This window comes from Chionomys nivalis, chromosome 3 (genome assembly GCF_950005125.1).
Source record: "Chionomys nivalis chromosome 3, mChiNiv1.1, whole genome shotgun sequence".
Lineage (NCBI taxonomy): Eukaryota > Metazoa > Chordata > Mammalia > Rodentia > Cricetidae > Chionomys > Chionomys nivalis.
In genome coordinates this window covers 53,918,620-53,941,059 of record NC_080088.1, presented here as the reverse complement: position 1 = coordinate 53,941,059, position 22,440 = coordinate 53,918,620, and the positions used below count along the sequence as shown (strand labels likewise).

At 36.4% G+C, this 22,440-nt stretch overlaps 1 protein-coding gene across 2 annotated transcripts in view; it reads left to right on the top strand.

Moving 5' to 3' along the window:
* The window catches only part of Alcam (activated leukocyte cell adhesion molecule), a 171,829-nt gene that overhangs the window by 123,891 nt on the left and 25,498 nt on the right, over positions 1–22,440 (top strand). For both annotated transcript variants that reach the window (XM_057764361.1, XM_057764360.1), the window contains exons 2-6: positions 5,384–5,484; positions 7,366–7,585; positions 16,032–16,096; positions 17,251–17,338; positions 17,795–17,977. In XM_057764361.1, the coding sequence (XP_057620344.1) occupies positions 5,384–5,484; positions 7,366–7,585; positions 16,032–16,096; positions 17,251–17,338; positions 17,795–17,977 (657 nt within the window). The remainder of the gene's footprint in view (positions 1–5,383; positions 5,485–7,365; positions 7,586–16,031; positions 16,097–17,250; positions 17,339–17,794; positions 17,978–22,440) is intronic.

Here is a 22,440-nt window from a genome sequence, read left to right as displayed (position 1 = left end):
AAAATTTCTTCATTGATAACCACATTTTCCTGGAATCTAAGACGCCAATAATTGCAGTCTAAGCCAATTTCTGAATGGATGAGACTTGCGGTAATTTTTCATATGAAAAGACATTTGTTGCTTCTGTAGGCTTTGAATTTTCATAGTGCGGAAGAGTGGTAGTGCCAGAGATGCGGCAAACACTTCACAATATGCAGCCCATTCCTCTTACCACAAAGGTGGATCCAACCTTAAACGTAGGTGTAACCGGCACTGCTGAAAACTGATAATAACAAAATATTTACACTTCATCTAGAGTGTCACGTGTACTGTCATAAGGTAAACAGGAGCATCACCACAATTATATGAAACAATCAAGTATGCACAAAGGTGGTCTTCAATGACAGATATCCGTGTATGCAATCCCTCCTGCAGCAATTCATTTGTTCAAGGAAGTGTGAAATATCAGTGAAAATGGAATTTAGTTCTTACATCACAAGTTCTAAACCCATTATAATTCCAGTTAACCCTTTTGTGGCACCCAACAGAGCTGCAGAGCTCAACGAGTGCTTCTAAGGACGATGATGCTATTAAAATATCAAAGCAATAAGTAATAATTATCCATACTAAATTACAGCTTGCAGAAGTACACCAGTGTACTGATTCCCATCCTGTCCTCTCTACTATTGTTTTTCTGCTTGGACTGTGACATCAGAGGCTGAGGCCCATCAGCGATATAAAGAAAATCATTACTCCGACCTTTAGGATTCATTTATATGGAAAAGTCATTTGCCACAGATATGCTCAAAATCATTACATTCATGATTATTTCTGTTGGAAGCCAAAAGTGTGAACCTAACTTATAATTCTGTATATCTCTTTTGGTTTCTGTTTTAAATAGTTTGCTGTAGAAATACACAATTTAATTACGGTGCACTTTATGCAGCTTAGCTTCTAAGATTCTCTAGATCAGGACTATTTGGTCAAGATATATTTTTAAATCCTTTGTTTATTCCACTTTATTTTCATTCCACTTCTATTGTTTCTTTTTTCTTTTGGCTGATAGCACTTAATAAAAAGTGCTTTAATTATACCCTGCTTCTCAGGCATAAAAAGTTTTATGTCATTTTATGTCATATTTTTGCTAGCAATTTTAATTCACTAAAGTATCTTGAATGTTCCGAGCACATTTATTATAGAGAGTCCTCACCCAGTTAAAATGCAGGTACAGACATGACATGGGCTGAGTATAAAAGTGCATCCTTGGCTAGGGAGGTGACTCTCTTGGTTAAGTGCTTTTCTTGCAAGCATGAGGATCTGTGTTAAGAAGAAACTAGGTAGGATGGCTTATAGGAACACTTACAATCTGTAGTATCAATACCAGGAAGGTTGGGGGTGTATATATCACTTGAGCTTCCTGACCAGCCAGTCTAGCCTACTTGTTAAGTTCCAGTCCACTAAGAGATCATTTCATAAAAAGAAGGATGGCACCTGAAGAAAGACACTTAAGGTTGTCCTGTATTCTCCACATAGACACACCCATTCATAAACATGTACAATTGCCATATACATGTACACATACCCTTGTACACATGACTAACCAAGCACATACAAAAGTGTATTGTGCACAGCCAAAGTCCACTACTTTAGGTTGTATTTTCAGGTATGACAGTCGGCTTGTGTTTTCAATAGCACCCAATAATCTGTAGAGCACAAAACTCAGTAATTTAACCAATGGCTGTTACAGGGAGAAAACTGCAGAAGAATTCTAGTAAGTTGAACTCAACTTTCAGATTTGGTAGTTTAAAGATAAAAGGCATTTTCTCCTACAAAAGGCGTAAACAGAATCACTCAGGACAGAATGCTTTAGTTCTTGGTGTCCCCTCATCTCAAAGATGAAGACTCTCTAGGAGTTAGGACTCTAATTCATCAGCAAATCACAGTGATCTTTCCAGTCACTGTATCTCTAGTGTGTTAGACACATTAGCGCTTCCATAGATGCAAGCCTTTCTTTCATCTTTCTCTCAGATGAACCTGGGAGTCATATGCACTTAGCAGATGCGAGCCGATGACTGTAGCCAACTCGAAAATTGGTCCTAAAGTAAGCACTATTATGACTCCCTGTGCCATCCAAAATACTCGTCTGCTTTGAATCTGGGGAACAGGTTCCTGTCTGTAACTGCTGGCCTTCCTCTGCTGCCCCTCTTCTTGCCGTAGGTCTTATTTCTTTTTTGTTCTTTCTCCCATGGGAATGCTGTCTTGGTTTATTTCGATTTGGCATTTCACTATAAGATTTGATCCATAAATTTTCAAAACAATTAAATCAATACTTGGTCTTGTGTTTATGCCAGCTGATAGGGGCCATTTTCAGGTATCATTTGTAAATCAGAGAACAGAAATTGGTCTCAGTCTCACTGGAGAGGGAAAAGAGGCTTAAGCTTTTTCTTTCCTGAAGTTCCATATGTGAACTACCATGAAATGGGTTTATTCTTAGGTTGTCTTCTCCTCATGACAGGAAATACCATGGGAGGACAAAGTCCATGTTCTCAACACATGCAAGTTATAACGTGGTTGCCTTCAGAATATGAGGGAGCATGAAGATCTCAAAGTTCCTGTTTATAAATTCTTTCTGATTTTCAAAGATATTAATCTGATAAGCAAAATCAAAAGGATGTCACCACATTCAAATGAGAAATCATTTTACTAAATTCCTTAAGGGTCAGGCATTGATATTAGATACAAAGTTTAAAACTGCTTGTTCCTTTCTCTGCCATAATTTGCTTTCATCATGCTAATAATACATGATATTCTTCAGATTCACACGGCCTTAAATCCTGTCATAAAACCTGGCATATGTAGAGCACATTCATATTCTATAAGGGTAGAAGAGAAAAATCATCTCTGAAAGGAGCAATGATTAACATTTTGGAAAAGGCTTTTGCTTGCTTCCTTTACCTTGGAAGGAATCTGATTGCAATCTCATTGGAATCTGATCTCTGCGAATTGTTTGCATTGCTTGGCACAACAAAGGAAGGTGTTTTTATAACAATTGGAGCCTGACACAGATGAAGGTGAAATGACAATTCAGCATCTTATTCAAGCACCTCACTATACAACAATGAAAAAAGCAAAAAAGCTGAAGTCCTAGACTTCCTGTGGCTTGGTTGACCTGCATCTGTGCCAGCTCACAACTTAAAATACAGAGTGAAAATTTCACATTCAGTAACCTGCTACAGAAAACCAGAATGACGTCATGAATTAGAGCAGTTCACTCAATGGAGGCGTGCATATTGGGGACCACATACCTAGAACTCCAGCATTAGAGCTGGTGTGCTCGCTTGTGTAATACGTGCCTAGCAAGCCCAAGGCCCTGGGTTTAATACTTAGAACTGAAAAATGCATGAAATAAATCCTGAAAGTAAAACATCATTTCTTCTTTTATGATCTTCTGATTTGTATCGTTTAGTGTCAAAGGGAGTAATAACTTCAACATTGGGAACAGAAAACAATCGGAAAGTTTTAAGGTTATTTTAACAGATACTGAGTATATAACGAACAATTTTACTTGTGCCTTCACTACCAAATACCAAATAAACATACACCCTCACTGTTTCTGTTTAGCGTTCTGTATCTCTTTTTTGAGAGGGTGGTGGCATGTGGGGGAATGTTTAAGATAGAATTTTTTTCAGTTCAGGCTGGCCTTGAACTCACAGAGATCTGCCTGCTTCTACCTCCAAGTGCTAGGATTAAAGGCGTGCACAACCACACCCAGCTAGTATCCTGTATATTAACTGGTTTGTGCTATTTGCTCCTTAAATTCTTACTCACAGAGACACATGTAAAGAGAACGTTGCCTCCTTAACCATTTGCATTTTAGAATAGGAATTCTGTCACCTTTTTTACTTACTAGCATGAATGCTTTCAATCCCTGTGTAAAGCTTTTGTGTATACTAGGCAATTAATGGGTGACAGTGAGCAGTGGCATCCACCAGTGTGGCTGTTCAGAAAGTCCCCAAATGGTTTTCTTTATGGTCTGCAGATTGCCTTAGCTTTACCCTTTAGCACCACCTGCTGGACTAAATAACATCTGCTTATGTGTTTCCACTGCAGACTAAAATAGCCCCTTCATGCTCTATACCTACCTGTGATGTACCTTGTGGGCACCACCCATAAACTTTTTCAACTTTAAACAACTTTTAAACATAATAAGTTAAAGTATCTGTGATGTTTCATTGATATCGTTGCCAATGAAAATACCAAAATGATTTTTTCTTTAGAACTAGCACCGTGCGAGTTTGACATATTTAAAAAGTAGGATGTGATGTGGCAATATGTACATAATATGTTCTGATGGAATCAGGGTAATGGGTGGCTTCATTTTTTTCTTTAACTCCTTAATGCTTGCAAGCTCCTCTCATCCAGTTCTTCATGAAACATATGGCAGGATATTGTGAATTTCATTATCTTGTTGAGCTTTTCAGCGCTGGAAATTATCCCTCTTAGATGTTTTTTGGTATTATCCTCCCGCCTCTCCCTCTTCTTCCTAACCTTTCTAGGCTACCATAATTACTATTATACTTTCACATTGATCTTTTTGGGGAAGAGCATGTGGTATTTGTCTTTCTTTGTCTGTAAAGCTTTAAGGATTTTTTTCAAAACACCATGACTATAAGCAGATGTGAAAAGTGTTTTACATTCTTAATCAAAACTATTCTTTTCATATTTTAATTGTTTATTATAGTTTTCAATAAAGGATGAATTGAACTGTTTCTGGTTTTTGATTCAGATTAACAAACACCAGTTCCAATTAGGTTGACTCTCAAATGCAGCTACCCACTTTGTGAATAATTCCTTGTGAGGAGTTTTCAAGCTAGAATTTTATCATGTTAATAATTATGAAAAAATAAAGTTTAGTTTCATTTTGCCTATAAAATCAGCTATTTGAATACTGTCTTCTCTCCATCCAAATAAAATTGGATTTTGCTCTTGCTTGGACTAGTTTTCAATTCTTTTTTTTTTTTTTTTTTTGGTTTTTCGAGACAGGGTTTCTCTGTGGTTTTGGAGCCTGTCCTGGAACTAGCTCTTGTAGACCAGGCTGGTCTCGAACTCACAGAGATCCGCCTGCCTCTGCCTCCCGAGTGCTGGGATTAAAGGCGTGCGCCACTACCGCCCGGCTAGTTTTCAATTCTTGATACTTAATTTTAATTTGATAATAGGTTCAGTGAAAATTATCTCAAGCTATTTTGAGAACATTGAGCATGTTATTTTTGGTGCAGCCTCATGTTTCTGTGAAATATATTCCTAGTAAATACAGTGAAAACATAATTGGTTTGTAAATTCTCCCATGTTTACCTGCTACAGTTTCCGGACAACACTCAGAAGCTCTTTTCCCTTTTTCCCAAAGGCCTTGGATGGTCCACTGTCAACTCAGTTTACGGAGATACCATTGTCATGCCTTGCCGACTCGACGTACCTCAGAACCTCATGTTTGGCAAATGGAAATATGTAAGTGTGAGCCTCTTGGGACTTGCAGAACTGACTATGGTTTTTAAAATATAATTCTCTCTCTTCTTATGAGAGTATATGAATATGTAATACTGACATAATGCTAATATTCACCTTGCATACCTATATAAAAGAATTAATGTACTGGATATATCAAAAATATTCATCTTTATATAACTAATGCTATTTTTATATATACCTAATAACTCAAACTTTGTACATCATCTTTGTCTGAAAACTCCATATTTTAAGTGTTGGAGGCATAAGGAAAGGCAGAGTTTTGGAGTATTAACAGGGGAGTACAGAGCACAGTTTTGTGAAGAAGAGCAATCTCTCTTCACTAGCGTCTGTGTAATGCAGCTACTGCAAAGGTAACATGTAGCAGTACCTAGAGACTCAGATTCCCATGGGAGACGGGCAATCAGCTTTGTTTCTGTTGCGAATCTTCTTGGTGTGTGTGCATGTTACAGATAGCTTATACATTTAACATTGTTGATTTTATCCATTGCTTACACTTAACTCCATCATATTCTGTCAGGTAGAACTGCAGATAGGTCTGGAAAGGGAGACTAGAGATCCTGATAGGTGGATGTGGTAGTCTAGCTAACTTTAGCAGATTAATTCCTCAGTTGAACACACTTCAATAGAAGGTGTCTTCGTGGTACAATTTCCCAGCACCGGGCCACATGAGACTTACTGCAGTGAGCAAGCTTCAAGTAGAGATGTTTCCTGGAATACAAGAGCAGGCTTCCCTAGTTCCTGAATATTTGCAGATGTTTGCACAGGGGAACATTGTTGGTCACAAGATGATTTGTTAACTATCTGTTTATTACAGCATTTCTCAGAACAGTAGGTATGTTAAATGCACTGTGAATTGTATGAGACCTTGGTTGGATTAATTTGTTAGATTTATTTGGCCACAAGCATTTTTTACCTACAGTATTTCCATTAAAAAATATGTTATACTAAATACATTTTGTCAAAAGTGCCTAAGCTTGCACTAAAGGGGAAAACTGGCATGGCCTTTCACAATATGAGCTCTGAAATCATACCAACAGAGTCTAGACTCTTCCCATGGACAGATGAATTGGGTGTATTTTCTTTCTTACTATGAAAATGAGATATCTTCTTCACAATTTTTTGTGAGGGATAAATAATTAACTCTTAGCACTAGTAATCAGTAGTAGCAAACAGCTTCAAGAAGTCAATGATTCCAACTTTAGGACTCAATGCGCCAGCCATACTATGCATATGTGTCATGAAAAACAAAGAAAAAAGAAAAGGAGGATACATAGCAGACTGTATCTCTGTTTTCATTATGGGGGTCATTCCAGGTAATTCTGAACTCCTAGTTCTCTTTAAAAGAGGAAGAGTTATGATAAGAGAAAGTCTATTCGAATTCCTCTGGTTCCAAGTCTGAGTCTACTGAACTCACTGAACCAAATTTACTATCAAAGGAAATGGAATCAAGTAAGAGAAAAAGAAACATATGTGATAATAGCACATCCTAAGCTTATCATAGGGACTATAAGATTAATTTTTGTATTTTTATGTTTGTTTTTAATCTACTTTTTAGTTTTATATTAAACAAGACTACACCATGCCCCTTCAAAACAGCCACGGATGTCCTATAGGTATGAGATGAGCTCCAACACTGAGAGCATTGTCTTTTCATTTTTACCCATTTCTATGAACCTATGAGTAATCCAACAGCTTCACTTCACCGGAAGTGTGATTTTTCTTTCTGTAAGCAAAGAATTAGGTGGTGATGATACAATACCACCAACAACAAAAGTCATGTAGAATAATACGACAAAAGAAATATTATTCTGAAGCATGATTACACCTGTTTTCAACATGTATTGTTATTTTAATTTTTAGGAAAAGCCCGATGGGTCCCCAGTGTTTATTGCATTCCGATCCTCTACAAAGAAAAGTGTGCAGTATGATGATGTACCAGAGTACAAGGACAGATTGAGCCTCTCAGAAAACTACACTTTGTCTATCAATAATGCAAAGATCAGCGATGAAAAGAGATTTGTGTGCATGCTAGTAACTGAGGACAACGTGTTTGAGGCACCTACACTAGTCAAAGTGTTCAGTAAGTAGACTAAAATAGAACTGCTAAGTGGGGTGATGGCTGGTATTAGAAGATGTTCTTCAAGTAGAAGCTTGAGCCTCTCCACAGGAAGCTATGTGTAAGGGAACTTCCAGAGCTTTTTATTCTACTTATGCATACTGGCGGCAAGGAAGACAAGTCTGGCATTTCAATAGGAGAAACCCAGTGAGGAGTTAAAGCAACAACCTTAGAACAGTGACTTTCCCTGGGATGTAAAATGCTACCCTGACAATGGGATAATGACCTCTAAGTTCCAATGATTTGTTCAGTGAAAAAAATTATAATATTTATTTAGATATAGCATATATATATATATATATATAATCATGCATATCACATAAATATATAAATGTTAGGATGAACCATATCAAATTGTCATTTGAATATATAAAAGGAATAAAACAAATTTAAGGTATTCTATGATCTAGAGATCCAAGAAATCAACTTGTGTATATACGTATATTTGACATGTTTATGCATGTATGTGTGCATATATGTGTATGTGTGTCCTTTCTGGCCTTCAATGCTTGATGATTCAGTTTTTAACATGTTCGCATGGTTCAGAAAAATTACTCCAAAATAATAAAGCTCCGTACACTGAGATTGTTCAAGGGATTACAAAGGGATTTAACAAAAAGATAAAGTAGGGTTGGAAGAAAAGAAACTAATAAAAGGTACTCAACATAAATTACTATAGTTATCATGAAATAGTGACTTCACCTGATAATATGTAGTTAATGTTACTGTGCAAATCGCTATATAAATGAATTACTTGAGATGTATAATTAAAGTAGTTCTTCTTTTAAGATTCAAATAAAAAGTCCCACCTCAGTTACATCATAATGTTGTGGAAACTACAGTAGGAAAAATCAGGCCTAAAAATTTTCAGAATAGCAGTCTTTCTTAATTGGGAAGAAGGTCTTAATTTCCCACTTTCCCCTCTGCTTTCTGGTGGCTTGACAACTCCCAGAAATGAATAAAATAAATAGTAAAGAAGGAAAACCCAGAGGCCTCCAACTGGAATAAGCAAGCACGGATTTTTCGTGTTTCTCTTTAATAACCTATGCAGCTAAGTAGAGCTGTCCCTTAAGTACTTAGGTAGACTTCAAAGCTCCAGTGGGTTCATGATGCAAATTCCAAGAGTACTAACACTGTCAAAGGGAACCTTTGTTCTCCAGAAGAGCCTTGTAAATGCACATTACAAGTTTTGGTTGATTAGCTTAGGAGGCTCTTTACAGAAACCATCCACACTTCCCTATCATATTTTAACCAAACCAAGTCCCAACGGTTTAGGAGCTCTGCCTACTTGCACAGGGTATGGGAAGTTGTCATTAGCCATGTTGGCTTCTGAATTTTCTTTCTTTTTCTTACTTTATTTTGCTTTGATTAGAGAGATGGATGGTAGATATGCTAAGGGCATTTTTCCCTAAAAGCAAAATAACAAAAACAGCAACAAAGTTGCCATAGGCTTTGATACCGGAAATGCCAAGAAAGTGGGTAAACTAACTCCCAACACTGACCATTATGTACATTTATTTGCCATTTTCACATTTCTATAAATTGTGTTGAAGTGATCGAATTTCAAGGTAGTATACAAACAAGTCAAGAACATTCCAAGTTATATTTAGAAGAATCATTTGTGACATTTTTCAAATGTTTTTTTTTCCCGTTAAAAACCTGCCACATCAATATCTACAAGTAAAAGTGCCAGTTGGTCTAATTTAATAAAGTTTGTAAGCTGCATTAGAGCACAGAAGCTTTCTGTGATGGGGAAAACGAACTCACATGCCACACACCGCCAGGACCCCTGCCCCCTGCTCTTTTGAATGTTGTTGAAAACAAAGCCATTCCCAGTAACAGAATTTGCATTCCAGGCTGTGGGCCAGGGAGAATTTACATAGCAAGTTACACACTCTTGAAAATGGCGTTTTATCTGAGAAACCACACAAAAAAAACCACCAAATGCAAGAAAAGGAATGACACTATTAAAAGATCATGCAGGAACCTCACTCTTTTCCTTGAATTATGAATTTACTTCAGGTCACCTTTGGGGAATCCAGCTGTAGCTGTGGATGGGATACTCTCATCCTATGCATGGATATATTTCAGTCACTTAAGGGTTACTGTGCTCAACAATCAGTCCTCTGTTTCCCTCTGTTGAATCACCTAGCAACGTGGACCATGTACGAATCAAGTGTGGCTCATGCGAGCCAATCTCAGATCAGCCTTCTGTGAACTGGTAGCCCCAAGAGCAAAATCAAATTGCTTTTATTGGAGGCAGAGGGACTGACTGATGACTTTACCTTCAATGTAGGTTTGTTTGCTTAGTTTGAAACCACATCTCTGATGGAAGAAATCATATCCCCAAGTCCAAGCAAGTAACGTGCCTTGTCACCACTAATCGGCTCGTGAGTGGCATCAACATCAAACTGCCTTTGCGTTTAGTGCCCATTTGAGAGTAATAAAACTATCTGGGAGCAAAATTAGACCATTGAAAGTTCCCAACGATTCATTTCAATGATTGTGCAAAAGGCTCAGAGGTCAAACAGGTGCCCAGAGAGCCAAATGGCTCTTAGTGATGAGTTGGGAAAATCTGTGAGCTGGTTGCCAGAAGACCTTGCTTTGTCAAGGCCACCACTAAGTTCTGACCTTGGCAAGTCTTTTTGCCAGTCTCTTGAGCAAAATGAATGCTTTAGATTACACGGGAGAACTTTTTAGTCCACTACTCAAGCCTTGTCCAGAAACTAAGGAGCTGGGTCAGGCACTGTAAGAAGCTGTTTCTGTTCGAGTGGTTACAGTCCTACTCACTGTTTCAATTATTTACAATAACTTGTTTATGACAGGAAGAGGAAGGAGGAGGAAGAACGGGAGGAGTAGGAGGAACAGGAGAAGGAGCAAGAGGAGGAGGAAAAGGCAGCCTTATCCACTCATCCACTTCGGAGGTTAGGCCTGACTCCAGAGCCAGCCTGAAGAGCATATGAACACCCATCCAAATTTTTTAAGCGTGTGGGTCAGCTCTGAGCCTTTGCACACTGCAGTCTTAATTTGTCAGCTGTCTGTGCTCTGGTGCTGTTCTGTGGTAGTACAAGAAAGCCCATTTCCAAGACTTTGTACATATGTGTTCAAGTCCAGTCTTCAAAGTATTGGCCAATTTGTGCAGGCTCTGCACATCATTTCATAGCTCCTACTTGGATATGATTCTTAAGGCTTCATTGATTTGAAAAATTGAGAATCTCTCCTCCCTCCAGTGGAAAATTGTTAAACCAGAATATAGTTAAAGAATATTTTCAAGGGGAAAGAAATAGAAAATGAGCTACCTAACAAGTAAGATCTAAACTGGACGTTACAGTTTGATTCTTTCTTTTGGGGGTGGACAGAATGAAGAGAATTGAAACAGGGTCTCACACAGCCCAGGCTATTCCAAAAACATGCTATATTGTAGCCAAAACCGGCCTTGAACTCCCCATTCTTCCTTCACTTCCCAAGTATTGAAATTATATGCATATCACTGTGCCCGGGTCACTTTGACTCTGAAGACTAAAAATTACATTTCCCCATCTAATGAGAAAAATACAGCATTGTTCTATGAATACACTAGCTTAATTGCTTGGTGACTATTAAAGAATTCAATTGCCAGTGGGAACTGAGAGCCTCACCTCTGCACCAAACCGCCAGGACATTTTCTCTTCGTATTCATGGTCTGAGCTAGCCTGTGTGTAGTTTTACACTAATGCTCAGATACTATGGGTAGCAAAGAACACTTGTAACCAGAACTACCTCTTCACCTGTACATTCGATGGCTGGGTTCCCAAAATGTAATTTTTAAGGAAGGTATTGATTTCTACTTTTTTCTGAAAATCAATATTCATAGCATTCACTAACTATAGCCTGAGAGTTAGAATTAGGAAGTGGGCTATCTATTTTATTCTATTTATTTCTGGACAGTCATTTTCTATATACCAGTGTCCTTCTTCTGCAAAATTAAAAAGAAAAAAAAATAACTCTTACAAAACAAAAAGAGGAAGAGGAAAGCTTCTGTTTCCGGAGCACTTGACCTTGCACAGCATTTTATATATTGCTTAGCCTTTAATTATTTGTGGTAAGCCTTCAAAGGATATTAATGAAACCCTGTGATCTCATTAATTAAAAAGGAATCACGTCAGCTTTACTTATAGTCCATTGTTATAGATACTAGCATACAGCACATGATGCCAAAACACACAAACGTGCTCGCATGCACACACGCACGTATGCACGCTCACACCTGCACGTGTGGCAAGCTACTGCCTTGTCACAAGTTCCAAAGTTTACTTTATGATTTACTTTGAAAATCTCACTGTCCCGTAAGTTCTAATGTACCAAGATATTGTGTCCCTATGTTAACATACTTCTAGCTACTTCAGTTGAGACAGCCAGCCCAGCAAGGAAGAAAACTATGACTTAAGACATAATTCTGTAATCAATACATGGTCAGACGAGAGATTGCTTGGCAATTTTCTGAAGCAAACTTTGGCTTAATTTTAAATTTTTCATTTTGACAAATTAATGCTACAGGCAAACTGGTAGTGTTGCTTTTCTTTCAATTTTATACTTGGTTATGAATCCTTGAATCATATTAAAATATAATTCACATGAAGTTCTTTTAAACAGAAACACTAGTTGGGAATCAATATGCAATCTTGTTAAAATAGTATGTGTCCTTTTAATGGTTCTCCAACTAATATCCATTGATTGTTACAAGGTAATATGAAAGAAAATTACATCAAAAATGTAGTTAATACAAAGGGTTTGAAACAAGAATCTAAAGAGAAAATAACTCAAGGATATAGAATAGGTACTATTTTTAAGTTACCGTTAAATCTCAAAACTCGCTGTGACTCTTCCAAAGAAAACATGATCAGAAATTTAAGAATTACTAAAAGTTAAGCACCCTTTCACCAGGGCTCTTCTTCTTTCCTTTCTTCCTTCCTTTTTACCTTCCTTCCTTCCTTCTTTTCTTCCATCCTTTTTTCTTTCAACTACATTTTAATTTTATTTAAAAACAACAACAAACTTTAAAAATAATGCAAACAAAGTAATTTGTAATTTTGGCATACATACAGTGTTAATGCTTTTGTGCCTATTGATAAAATGTTACCAGATTTAATTTTTAAAAAATAGGTAAGCTTGCTATATAGTAAGAGGAAGTTCAAATATGAGCTCAGTCTTTTTCCTGTAGTACTCAGTGGATTAAAAAGCAGTGAAATTTGTCAAAATTACCCAGTAAGCTTTTATTCAGAGCCTACATTTGTGTGATTTGCAAACCCCTCTATGTTTTCCAGGCATATTACTACTGAAGGGGAAATTAAATACCACTTGCCTTTTCCTTTCTGTTAATTTTGATCTGTTTTTAAAAATCAGATACATTAATTAATGTGCTCTGTCTCTTGAGGTTTTGATGATTGTGTCACTTAAGAACTGGCTTCTGGGTCTTGAGAGCTTTGGTTTATTTAATTAAGACCCAGGAATTTTCATTTGTTTAAATTCTCAGTGCAATTGTCTCTCAAACATATTAAATGTTTGCCTTTGACAGCACAGATTCTAAGCAAAAGTCACTGTTTGATCAATAATTCAGTTTTAATTTGAAGTGTATTCCATAAAAATGCTGAGAGCATTAAGTTGTATTGACATGAGAAAGGATTTAACATCCATTCCATATGTTTCCTCCACACATTAGTGACTATTTTGAATAGAGATTTTGTTGACGTTTTCTAATATATAGTCACATTCTTAACACCTAGGAACTTGAGCATCACTTCTTGTTTTCATTAACCTTGATTGTCTATCCTGTTTATTTGTACTGCTGATTTCCTATCTCCCTCGTGTTTTGTCAACTGCGGTTATCCTTGTAAGACTTCAATTGGTGGACTAATACTTCTAAAATTTATAGCAAAGTGCGTGGGGTCAAACAAGTTATAGTCACTGTTCTAATATAAAACAGCCCTGCAAAAGGAAAATTAATGTTAACATGTTTCTTTGTTTTCATACATTCTAGTGTCACCCATTTTATAACTCAGAAGGTTTTTGTCTTGTATTTCTATTATGGTCTAGTTAGGTAAGTTCTTTCAATTGAACCCCAAATTAAGTAATAAGTATGCAAAAATCAATTTAGTTTAGTGTAAAAATCAAAAATAATTGAAAATATAAGCACTAAAACTTTGAGAGAAAAAAATATTAGTTTCAGGTGTTCATAAAATAAAAATAACTCTATTCTGCATGTTATGAATTCAATACATTTTCTATAAACTAATTAGCTGAGTTGTTTGTTTGTTGGGTAGTTGATTTCCTGAGACAGGGTTTCTCTGTGTAGCCCTGGCTATCCTGAAACGGGCTAGCCTGGATTTTAGAGGTTCATTTGCTTCTGCCTTCTGATTGCTAGCCTTAACGGCATGTGACACCATACCCAACTTAGTTGATCCATTTTTAAGTATAAAATTCATCATTAATAGAAAACTAAAAGAATATAAATCCTATATTGAGACTATACAAAAAAAACTAAAAAAGAATAAACCAAAAAAAAAACCCTCAATAATCTAATTGATAACTGGGCAAACAAATTAGACAGCTCTGAAAAGTACAATTTGCCAATAGATATTAGATTAAAAGATTTTACATTCATGGCCGCTAAAGGATTGAAAGCCAAGACTACATTAGGATTCTTTTCTATCCTAGTGAGAATGGCTGTTATTAAGAAACCAAAAAAATAAATTCTCATGAGTGCAAGGGAAAAGAAATCTTAGAGAAAGGTAGTAGGGATGCAAACTAGTTTAGTCACTGTGAAAATCAGAACAATGATTCCTCAATGAACCAAAAACACAGCCACTAAAGGATGCGACTGTACTATCTTTTAGGTTTGCATTCAATGAAATCCATGATAAGATAAAACAGAGATAGTTCACTGCCATTTTTATTACAGCACTATACCCAACAATTAAATTGTAGATTCAGTTCATATATCCATCAAAACATGAACAGATAGAGGAAATAAAATGTAAATCTATGTTGGAGGACAGGGACCAGTTTGTCCTGGCCGCCCTACTAGCTTAGCCCCAAAATAACTACACAGAAACTGTATTCATTAAATCACTGCTTGGCCCATTAGTTCTAGCTTCTTATTGGCTAACTCTTACATTAATTTAACCCATTTTCTATTAATCTGTATATTGCCACGTGGCAGTGGCTTATACGGAAAGATTAGGCATGTCTAATTCTGGTGGCTCCATGGTGTCTCTTCCCTACTTCTTCTTTTCTCGTCCCAATATTCAGTTCTGCCTTCCCCACCAACCTAAATTCTGCACTATCAACTAAACCAAGGCAGTTTCTTTATTCATTATCCAATGAAAGCAACACACAAACAGAAGGACCTCCTACACCAAATCTAGATGTTATTACTCATTCATTCAGGCAAAAAAAAAAATGTGACTGCAGAAAATGAAAAACAAAAGATCATCATGTTAAGCAAAATAAGATAGGCAGAGAAAGATTGATGATATGTTTTTTTCATATATCTGGTATCTGTACTTAAAAGTCTAAGGTTTGAAGGCATAGAGGGTACTATTTAGAAAAAGTGGCCAGTGGGGCCCATACAGAAGGTGACGATGGGGATAAATAAGATCAAATTCCATAATATAGTTGTATGAGAGTGTCACAATGGAAGTTTCTATTATATTGAACAATGAATATGCACTAAGAAAAGCAAAATCATTTTAAGACATCATTCCTAAACTTTTAATCAAGTGTCCCTGAAATTACCTTTAAAATTTATTTAAAGAACTTTCTATAAAATCTCTGTCCTCCATCTCAAGTTCCAAATTGAAAGGATTTTCTCATATTTTCATAATTTTATAAGGTGAGACAAGAGATAGACATTGGTTTATTTAGGAAATTGGCTTGTGTACATCACTACATAGTTGTCTCATTATTTATCACTGCATTTCTTACACTTCTTGTGCCTAAGAATTCCTTCAGTGTTTGTTAAAATATATAGACCAATGGAATTTTCCCTGGAGATTCTGGGAGCTTCTTAAGCCTCGAAATGTATGTTTCAAATAAAAACCTTTGTGATTTGGATTCATATGCAGTAACGTCCTCAAGTAATGAGTCAGAGGCCTTCAACTTAGTAAATAGAAAGTACAATTGTAATCAACTAGAAATAACATATCCTAATTAGAACAGTAGCCTATATTTACCATCAAATCCATATTCACTTCATAAAATCCAGAGAACATTGAAGATGTGTAATTCAATGGAGTTTTAATTACTTAAAACAATATTTGAAGTCATAAAGCAAAAAATTGAATCCGTATTCTATGTAGTATACTTTTTTCATAGATCATATGTGCCCTTTATCTCTTCCGGTATACTTAAACCTTTTTCTACTTAATTTTAGAGCAACCATCTAAACCTGAAATTGTAAACAAAGCACCATATCTTGAAACAGAGAAGCTACAAAAGGTGAGAACTTGTTTGTATTAATGGCTTTACTCGATTTAGATGCCCTATGACCAGACAAACAGTATTTGCTTGCTTTTATGGAGTTCACAACTTCAGGTTCAATCAGAGAACACAGGAAGTCATAGTGGGAACAGTGTAACCACTGTCCATTAGCAGGTGTGCTTATTTCTCAAGAAAAGAGTCTTTCGGATGTGGATGTTGATATAGAGTTTGAAAAAATAAAAAGTGATTTTTCTCCATGCCAACATTGAGAAAAGCTTTCAAACGAAATGAAATCATGGGATATGAAGAGTGTGGTCTTTTTGGTAAACATCAATCTTTGGTGTTTCAGAAATTTGGGTGCTAAAATTCAAAGCAAGAGAGAACATTAGAAGATAAATCTGGAAAGGTAAAATGTTCTGAGATTAACCAAGACTCTTGTAATATTTAGACTTTGTTCTATTAATGTAAACTACTCTAGGTGTGAAGTACACAGTGAGAGACAAAAGAAATAAACAATCACATTATCACAGGTGTGGAAGGAAATAGAACTGGTAGGCAGGCAAAATAGAGTTCCACATGTAAGCACATCAATTGGATAATAATCTCATCCTAATTAACTAAAATACCTCAATATTCCTTTGTGTTTGTGGGGGCAGGTAAGATTAAGTTTTTTGAATTTTATTTAATTTTACTGCCCAGTGTTTGATAAACATTGAATAATTTAGTTAAAACTCACTTGAAGACTGAGCTGAGGATTATGGAATATGGTGAGTACTTATACTTTGAAATGAAAATGAAATTGGAGAGGTGCCACACTTTAACACTAAATGTTTCTTGCATTTGAAAATCTATGAACCACAGCAATAATCAATATTAATATAGTTATAAAGTTATTTAGTTAATACCAAAAATGAATAGCATCAAAACAAATTTGGTAATGCCTACTGGATATGTTTTATGTATAGTGGAAAGCTTTATTGTGGATTTTAAAATTGGTAGGACTATAATTTTTCATATGAATTATTTTTATTCAAGATTCGAAGGGTAGTTTCTTAGTCAAAAATGGAAAATAAATTGTTTAAGACACTTTATTTCCTGAAGAATCTGAGGCTTCCATGAAATAAGGATTTGGAACTGTTTGAAATGAGGAAATTTTCTTTTTCAATTTTCAGTTAGGTGACTGCATTTCAAGGGACAGTTACCCAGATGGCAACATCACGTGGTACAGGAATGGGAAAGTTCTGCAACCCCTTTTAGGAGGTGAGTCTGAGTCAAGCAATGAATGCCCATGGCCTTTCTGTATATTATACAGGCTGCTCACTTTATGAGCTGTCTGGAACTGAACATGCTGTCTCCCCTTCTCTATCTACAACTTACACTCCAGTTACACTAAGAGCCTCTTAACTCATTCAGTGATTAGACACCATTTTATCACCGGTGTGGAAGAACTAGGAGCCGAAAGCAGTATCTCTATATATGGCATGTTCTAAAAGTTAATTAAGTTGAGTGGGAGATAGAATTTCAGGATTCTATTTTTGCCTATACCTCTGATTCACGGGTTTAAAATGACATCTTACCTTGTTGAGTGTCAATTTTCTCTCCTGTTAAAGACAATTAGTAGGACAAACTTACCTCTGAAATGTGCTGGGACATTTACTTATGGATTGAGGCTTTCCAGTGTCAGCTTTTATCATTGGTGTTCTTTACTTTCTTTAGAGGTGGCCATACTTTTGAAAAATGAAATTGACCCAGTTACTCAGTTGTATACCATGACTTCATCCTTGGAGTATAAGACAACCAAGGCTGACATCCAAATGCCATTCACTTGTTCTGTGACATATTACGGACCCTCTGGCCAGAAGACAATTCATTCGGAACAAGCAGTCTTTGATATTTACTGTAAGTAACTGAATATACAATTATGTAATTGTAATGTATTAGAAATAATATTTAAAAACTTTTAATCCTTGAAGTTCTGATTCAATTCTTCTTAATATTCTGCTGTCAATCCTCACCCCCAAACTGTTATGTGCAAATAATCTCCTTTTCCTTGGAAAGCATGTAGAAAAAAATGCTTACCACTTAACAATAGACTCCACTTTTCCACACATTATTAATTAATATGTGTTCTGTACTCTATGAGGTGTTATGTTCTTTAAAGGTTTGATCTCTAATTTGATCAATTCCTTCCAATACTCTTCAGTCATAGAATATTGACATGTGTTTTATAGGAATTCCTAATTCCTACTGGTCATTTTCTTAAAAAAGGATGGGTAAATACTGCCTTATGACTGACTAGCTTCCTAAGTTTAAAAATCACCAAAACAACTATTAAGACGTGGGAAGGTGGCTTCAGAAGGAACTCGCATGTATGTGAGTACCATGTATAAAGATGGGCAGCTGGATGAATCCTTGGATGCATGAAAATGACACAATAATTCCATGTGTGTATGGGGAGTGTTTGGCAATGAGAAGACAGCACGGGCCTCTTGATGATGCCACAAAGTAGTGCATTCAAAGAGGTTGTTCTTCTAGCTGAGGATCAAGACACATCAAAAGGAAATTGTCAGTGTGAGATTGCAAGTGATAAATGTCATGGGAACAGACTGGCAAGTCCTGAAAGGTCATGTGTTCCAGGACAGTGATTTTGGAACTCTTGAACACATTAGTAGAATACGAAGGAGTTGCTAGAACACAGATTACTGAACATCACTCAAGTAAAAAGATCCAGTGGATGTAAAGAGGTGCTTCCCGGTGAACTTATCTAAAAAATGATATGGTAATATTATTGTTAATAATCTATTGAGAATATCTGACAAGCCATTGATGTAGGGAGCCTTCAGAATCAGAGGAAAAATGATAGGAGAGGACATGCAAGAAAGAAGTGGATGAAAGACTCCAACCTGAGAGAGCCTGAGTAAGATGTATTAGTCCTCCTTCTCTTTAGTTTTTGTGTTCACCTTATTTCTGCCTCTGGTACTGACTTCACACAACCATTCCTGGTTCCCTGTGCTTTCTGCAATGATCACTAAAATGCTATTCCTGGCTACTTACTTACTTTTCTCTCCTCACCCTCAACAAAATGCTCATCAAGCTGCCATCGGAAGTCTCTTCCTAAAATCTGCATCCTCCCTGTGACCAAACTTCTTCACCGACACCTCTGTATGCTCAAATTCATCTTCATGCTCTTGGTTGCTGTATTCCCTAAGTCTGTTTCAGCCACAGTCATGTACTATGCGTCAACCTTCATCATCACACATTCTTTTATACTGACCACATTCCTCTGCGAGAATACAATTCCCATGCATTCCTGTGTGTTATTATTGTGTGGTCTTTATCATATAGCAAGCCCCTACTTATTCTACAAAACATGGTTCTAGAAGGAAACCATCTTGGAAGATTCCCAGACTCTTAACATCTAGGTTTTATTTTTCCTGCAATGTCTAATGTTACAGTCTAAATGGTTAGATTTGGTTTTCTCATAAATAGAGTAAATTTGCTAAAGCAAAAAGCATGGCATTTCTCAACATTATAATTTTTACACATTACTTATAACATATTCATACTAAACTAATAAATCTTTGGGTAGAAGGATAAGTGAATAAATAGGTATGTGGAAAAAATTAATAGACTAATTTTGTAGGGGTTCATGTAAGTGGTGAAATAAAACTATCTCACTTGATGTAAATTCTCGATAACCATGTGTAGTAAATTAAGGAATGCTCTTTTCAAATACTGAAGTGTAGAAAATGTATGAAGGATTTTGAATATCATTATAATAATCACATGATTATCTTTGAAACCCAATTTAGAGAAAATAGCTATGAAAGAGTTGAAAGGGAAAGAAAGGCTCAAGGTGAAGGAACAAATGAGATCTGATAGCATTATTTCTGCTATAGGTTAATTAGGGCATAGACAAGGAAAGTTAAGTGTGACTAGAAGGGAAGAATCAAATGTAAGCAATATTAATGCATGAATCACTGAGACTTAGTACTAGAGTGGATTAAAGGAGGCAAAGCAGCAAGTCAGGATAATGGAGAAAATGATGACTTACTAATAAACAGAGAAAATCCAAAGACTGGGCCAAAAGAACAAGTGATCCTCAGTTTGTTAAGCATACAAGCAGCCCAGAAAGCTACTGTAAAAGTGCAAATGTGTTACAATAATCCTCTGATCAAGCTTCAGTTCTTTGTCTTTCTAGTACAGACGAAATTGAAAAGAGTTACAAAGGAAGGACTTTGAAATAGAAGAGGAAGTCAGATACATCATGGTCCTGGCTGTTCTAACATCAGCCTTGATCAGAGATGTGCCAATGCTCCTTTCTGAGAGAGGGTCACATCAAAGTGTGAACCTGACACACATTACAAAAGAAGTTGTGATGAGCCCCACTATTTTATGCAACTGAGGTATACCAACAAATAAAAGAAAAGGAAAAAGAGAGAGAAGTGGGTACAGGATGAAAACCAAAAATGGCGACTGCCAGTGAGATGCTAAAAGCAAGTTTTATTTGCTTCTTCCACTCTACTGAGAACTGCTGGTTGGAGAACTACCTGCAACAAATCTAGAAATAAACACATGCAACGAACCTAAAACAGTGTGCAAACCTCACTTTTAGTCTCAGGACTTAGTGATGCTCAGATGCTCATATATAGATCAGTATCAGAGGCAATCAACAACAGCAGTTCTAATTTTTCTTCTGCATTTAACTTAAATGACTGCAAGAAATGGAGGGGGGGCTTCTCAAACTACAACTTATTAGTTTTACTTTATTAGCTAATAATAAAATGCTTCTTTGTAGAGTATTCTGTTCATAAATCTTTTTAATATGTTTTTGAGCTATATATGTTTCTTCACTCCCTTCTCTTCTTTCCCCCTTCCTTTCTACCCTCTCCCATGATCCCCACACTTCCCATTTCCTCAGGAGATCTTATCTTTTTCTACTTCCTATGTAGAGTAGATTTATGTATGTCTCTCTTAGAGTCCTCATTGTTGTCTAGGTTCTCTGGAGTTGTGAATTGTAGGCTGATTTTTCTTTGTTTTATGTCTAAAGACACTTATGAGTGAGTACATGTTCTATTTGTCTTTCTGGTTCTTGATTGCTTCACTCAATGTGACGTTTTCTAGATCCATTTATGGTGTGGGAGAATTATCTGTATTCTGTCAATCATGTTATAAATAAACACTGATTGGCCAGGCAGCAAATATAGGCAGGAAAACCAGACAGGAAATAGAAATGATGTAATGAGAACAGGAGAATTCTGGGAAGGAGGAAGTTGATTCCACCCACTCCTGCCCAGGCCACCGAAGCAGCAGGATGTGAGCCACATGGCTAACATAGATCAGAAAAATGGGTTAATCAAGATGTGAGAGTTAGCCAGTGAGAAGCTGGAGCTAATGGGCCAATCAGCTTATAACCTATAGAGATCTCTGTTTGATTTTTCTCTGGGACTAAACATCTGGGGAACTAGGCAGGACAAAAACCCAAACAAACAAGCAAGCCGGCCTCCAAACATGTTACACATTTATTTGCTTGCAAATTTCAAGATGTCAATAGTTTTTCCACTGTGCTCCATTGTGTAAATGTACAATTTTTTTCTTTATCCATTCTTTTTTTTAATATTTATTTATTTATTATGTATACAATATTCTGTCTGTGTGTATGCCTGCAGGCCAGAAGAGGGCACCAGACCCCATTACAGATGGTTGTGAGCCACCATGTGGTTGCTGGGAATTGAACTCAGGACCTTTGAAAGAGCAGGCAATGCTCTTAACCTCTGAGCCATCTCTCCAGCCCTCTTTATCCATTCTTAAGTTGAAGGACATTTAGGTTGTTCCCAGGTTCTGGTTATTACAAACAATGCTTCTATGAACACAGCTGACCACATGTCCTTATGGTATAATTGAGCATCCTTCCAAAAGTGGTATTGCTGGGTCTCGAGGTCATGAATTTTAAAACAGGAAGATAACTCAATCATTATTCATTTTTGTCTATCTTCCTCAAAATTCATCCTTCATGGCATTATCCAACTATGTAAAGCATGGATGTTAAAAAGTCAATCATGTTTAAAGCCACCACCACTTCCTTTCACTTTCTACTTACTGGATAATGTTCTACTATGTGAAATATTTAATTCACTTGGCATTCGACTGTTGGGTAGTCCTATGTGTTAAAAAAAATACTCAATACCTATGTTTTATCTGCAGAAATTAACCACTGTATAATAATAGTTATGTCTTGTTTTAAAGAACAGAATAGAATAACAATATTTATGGACCATAAAACAATTTCAATCTGTGTTCTTCACTGTCTCTATCTTCTGTCTCTGTGTCTGTCCTCTGCCTCTGTCTCTCTGTCTTTCTGT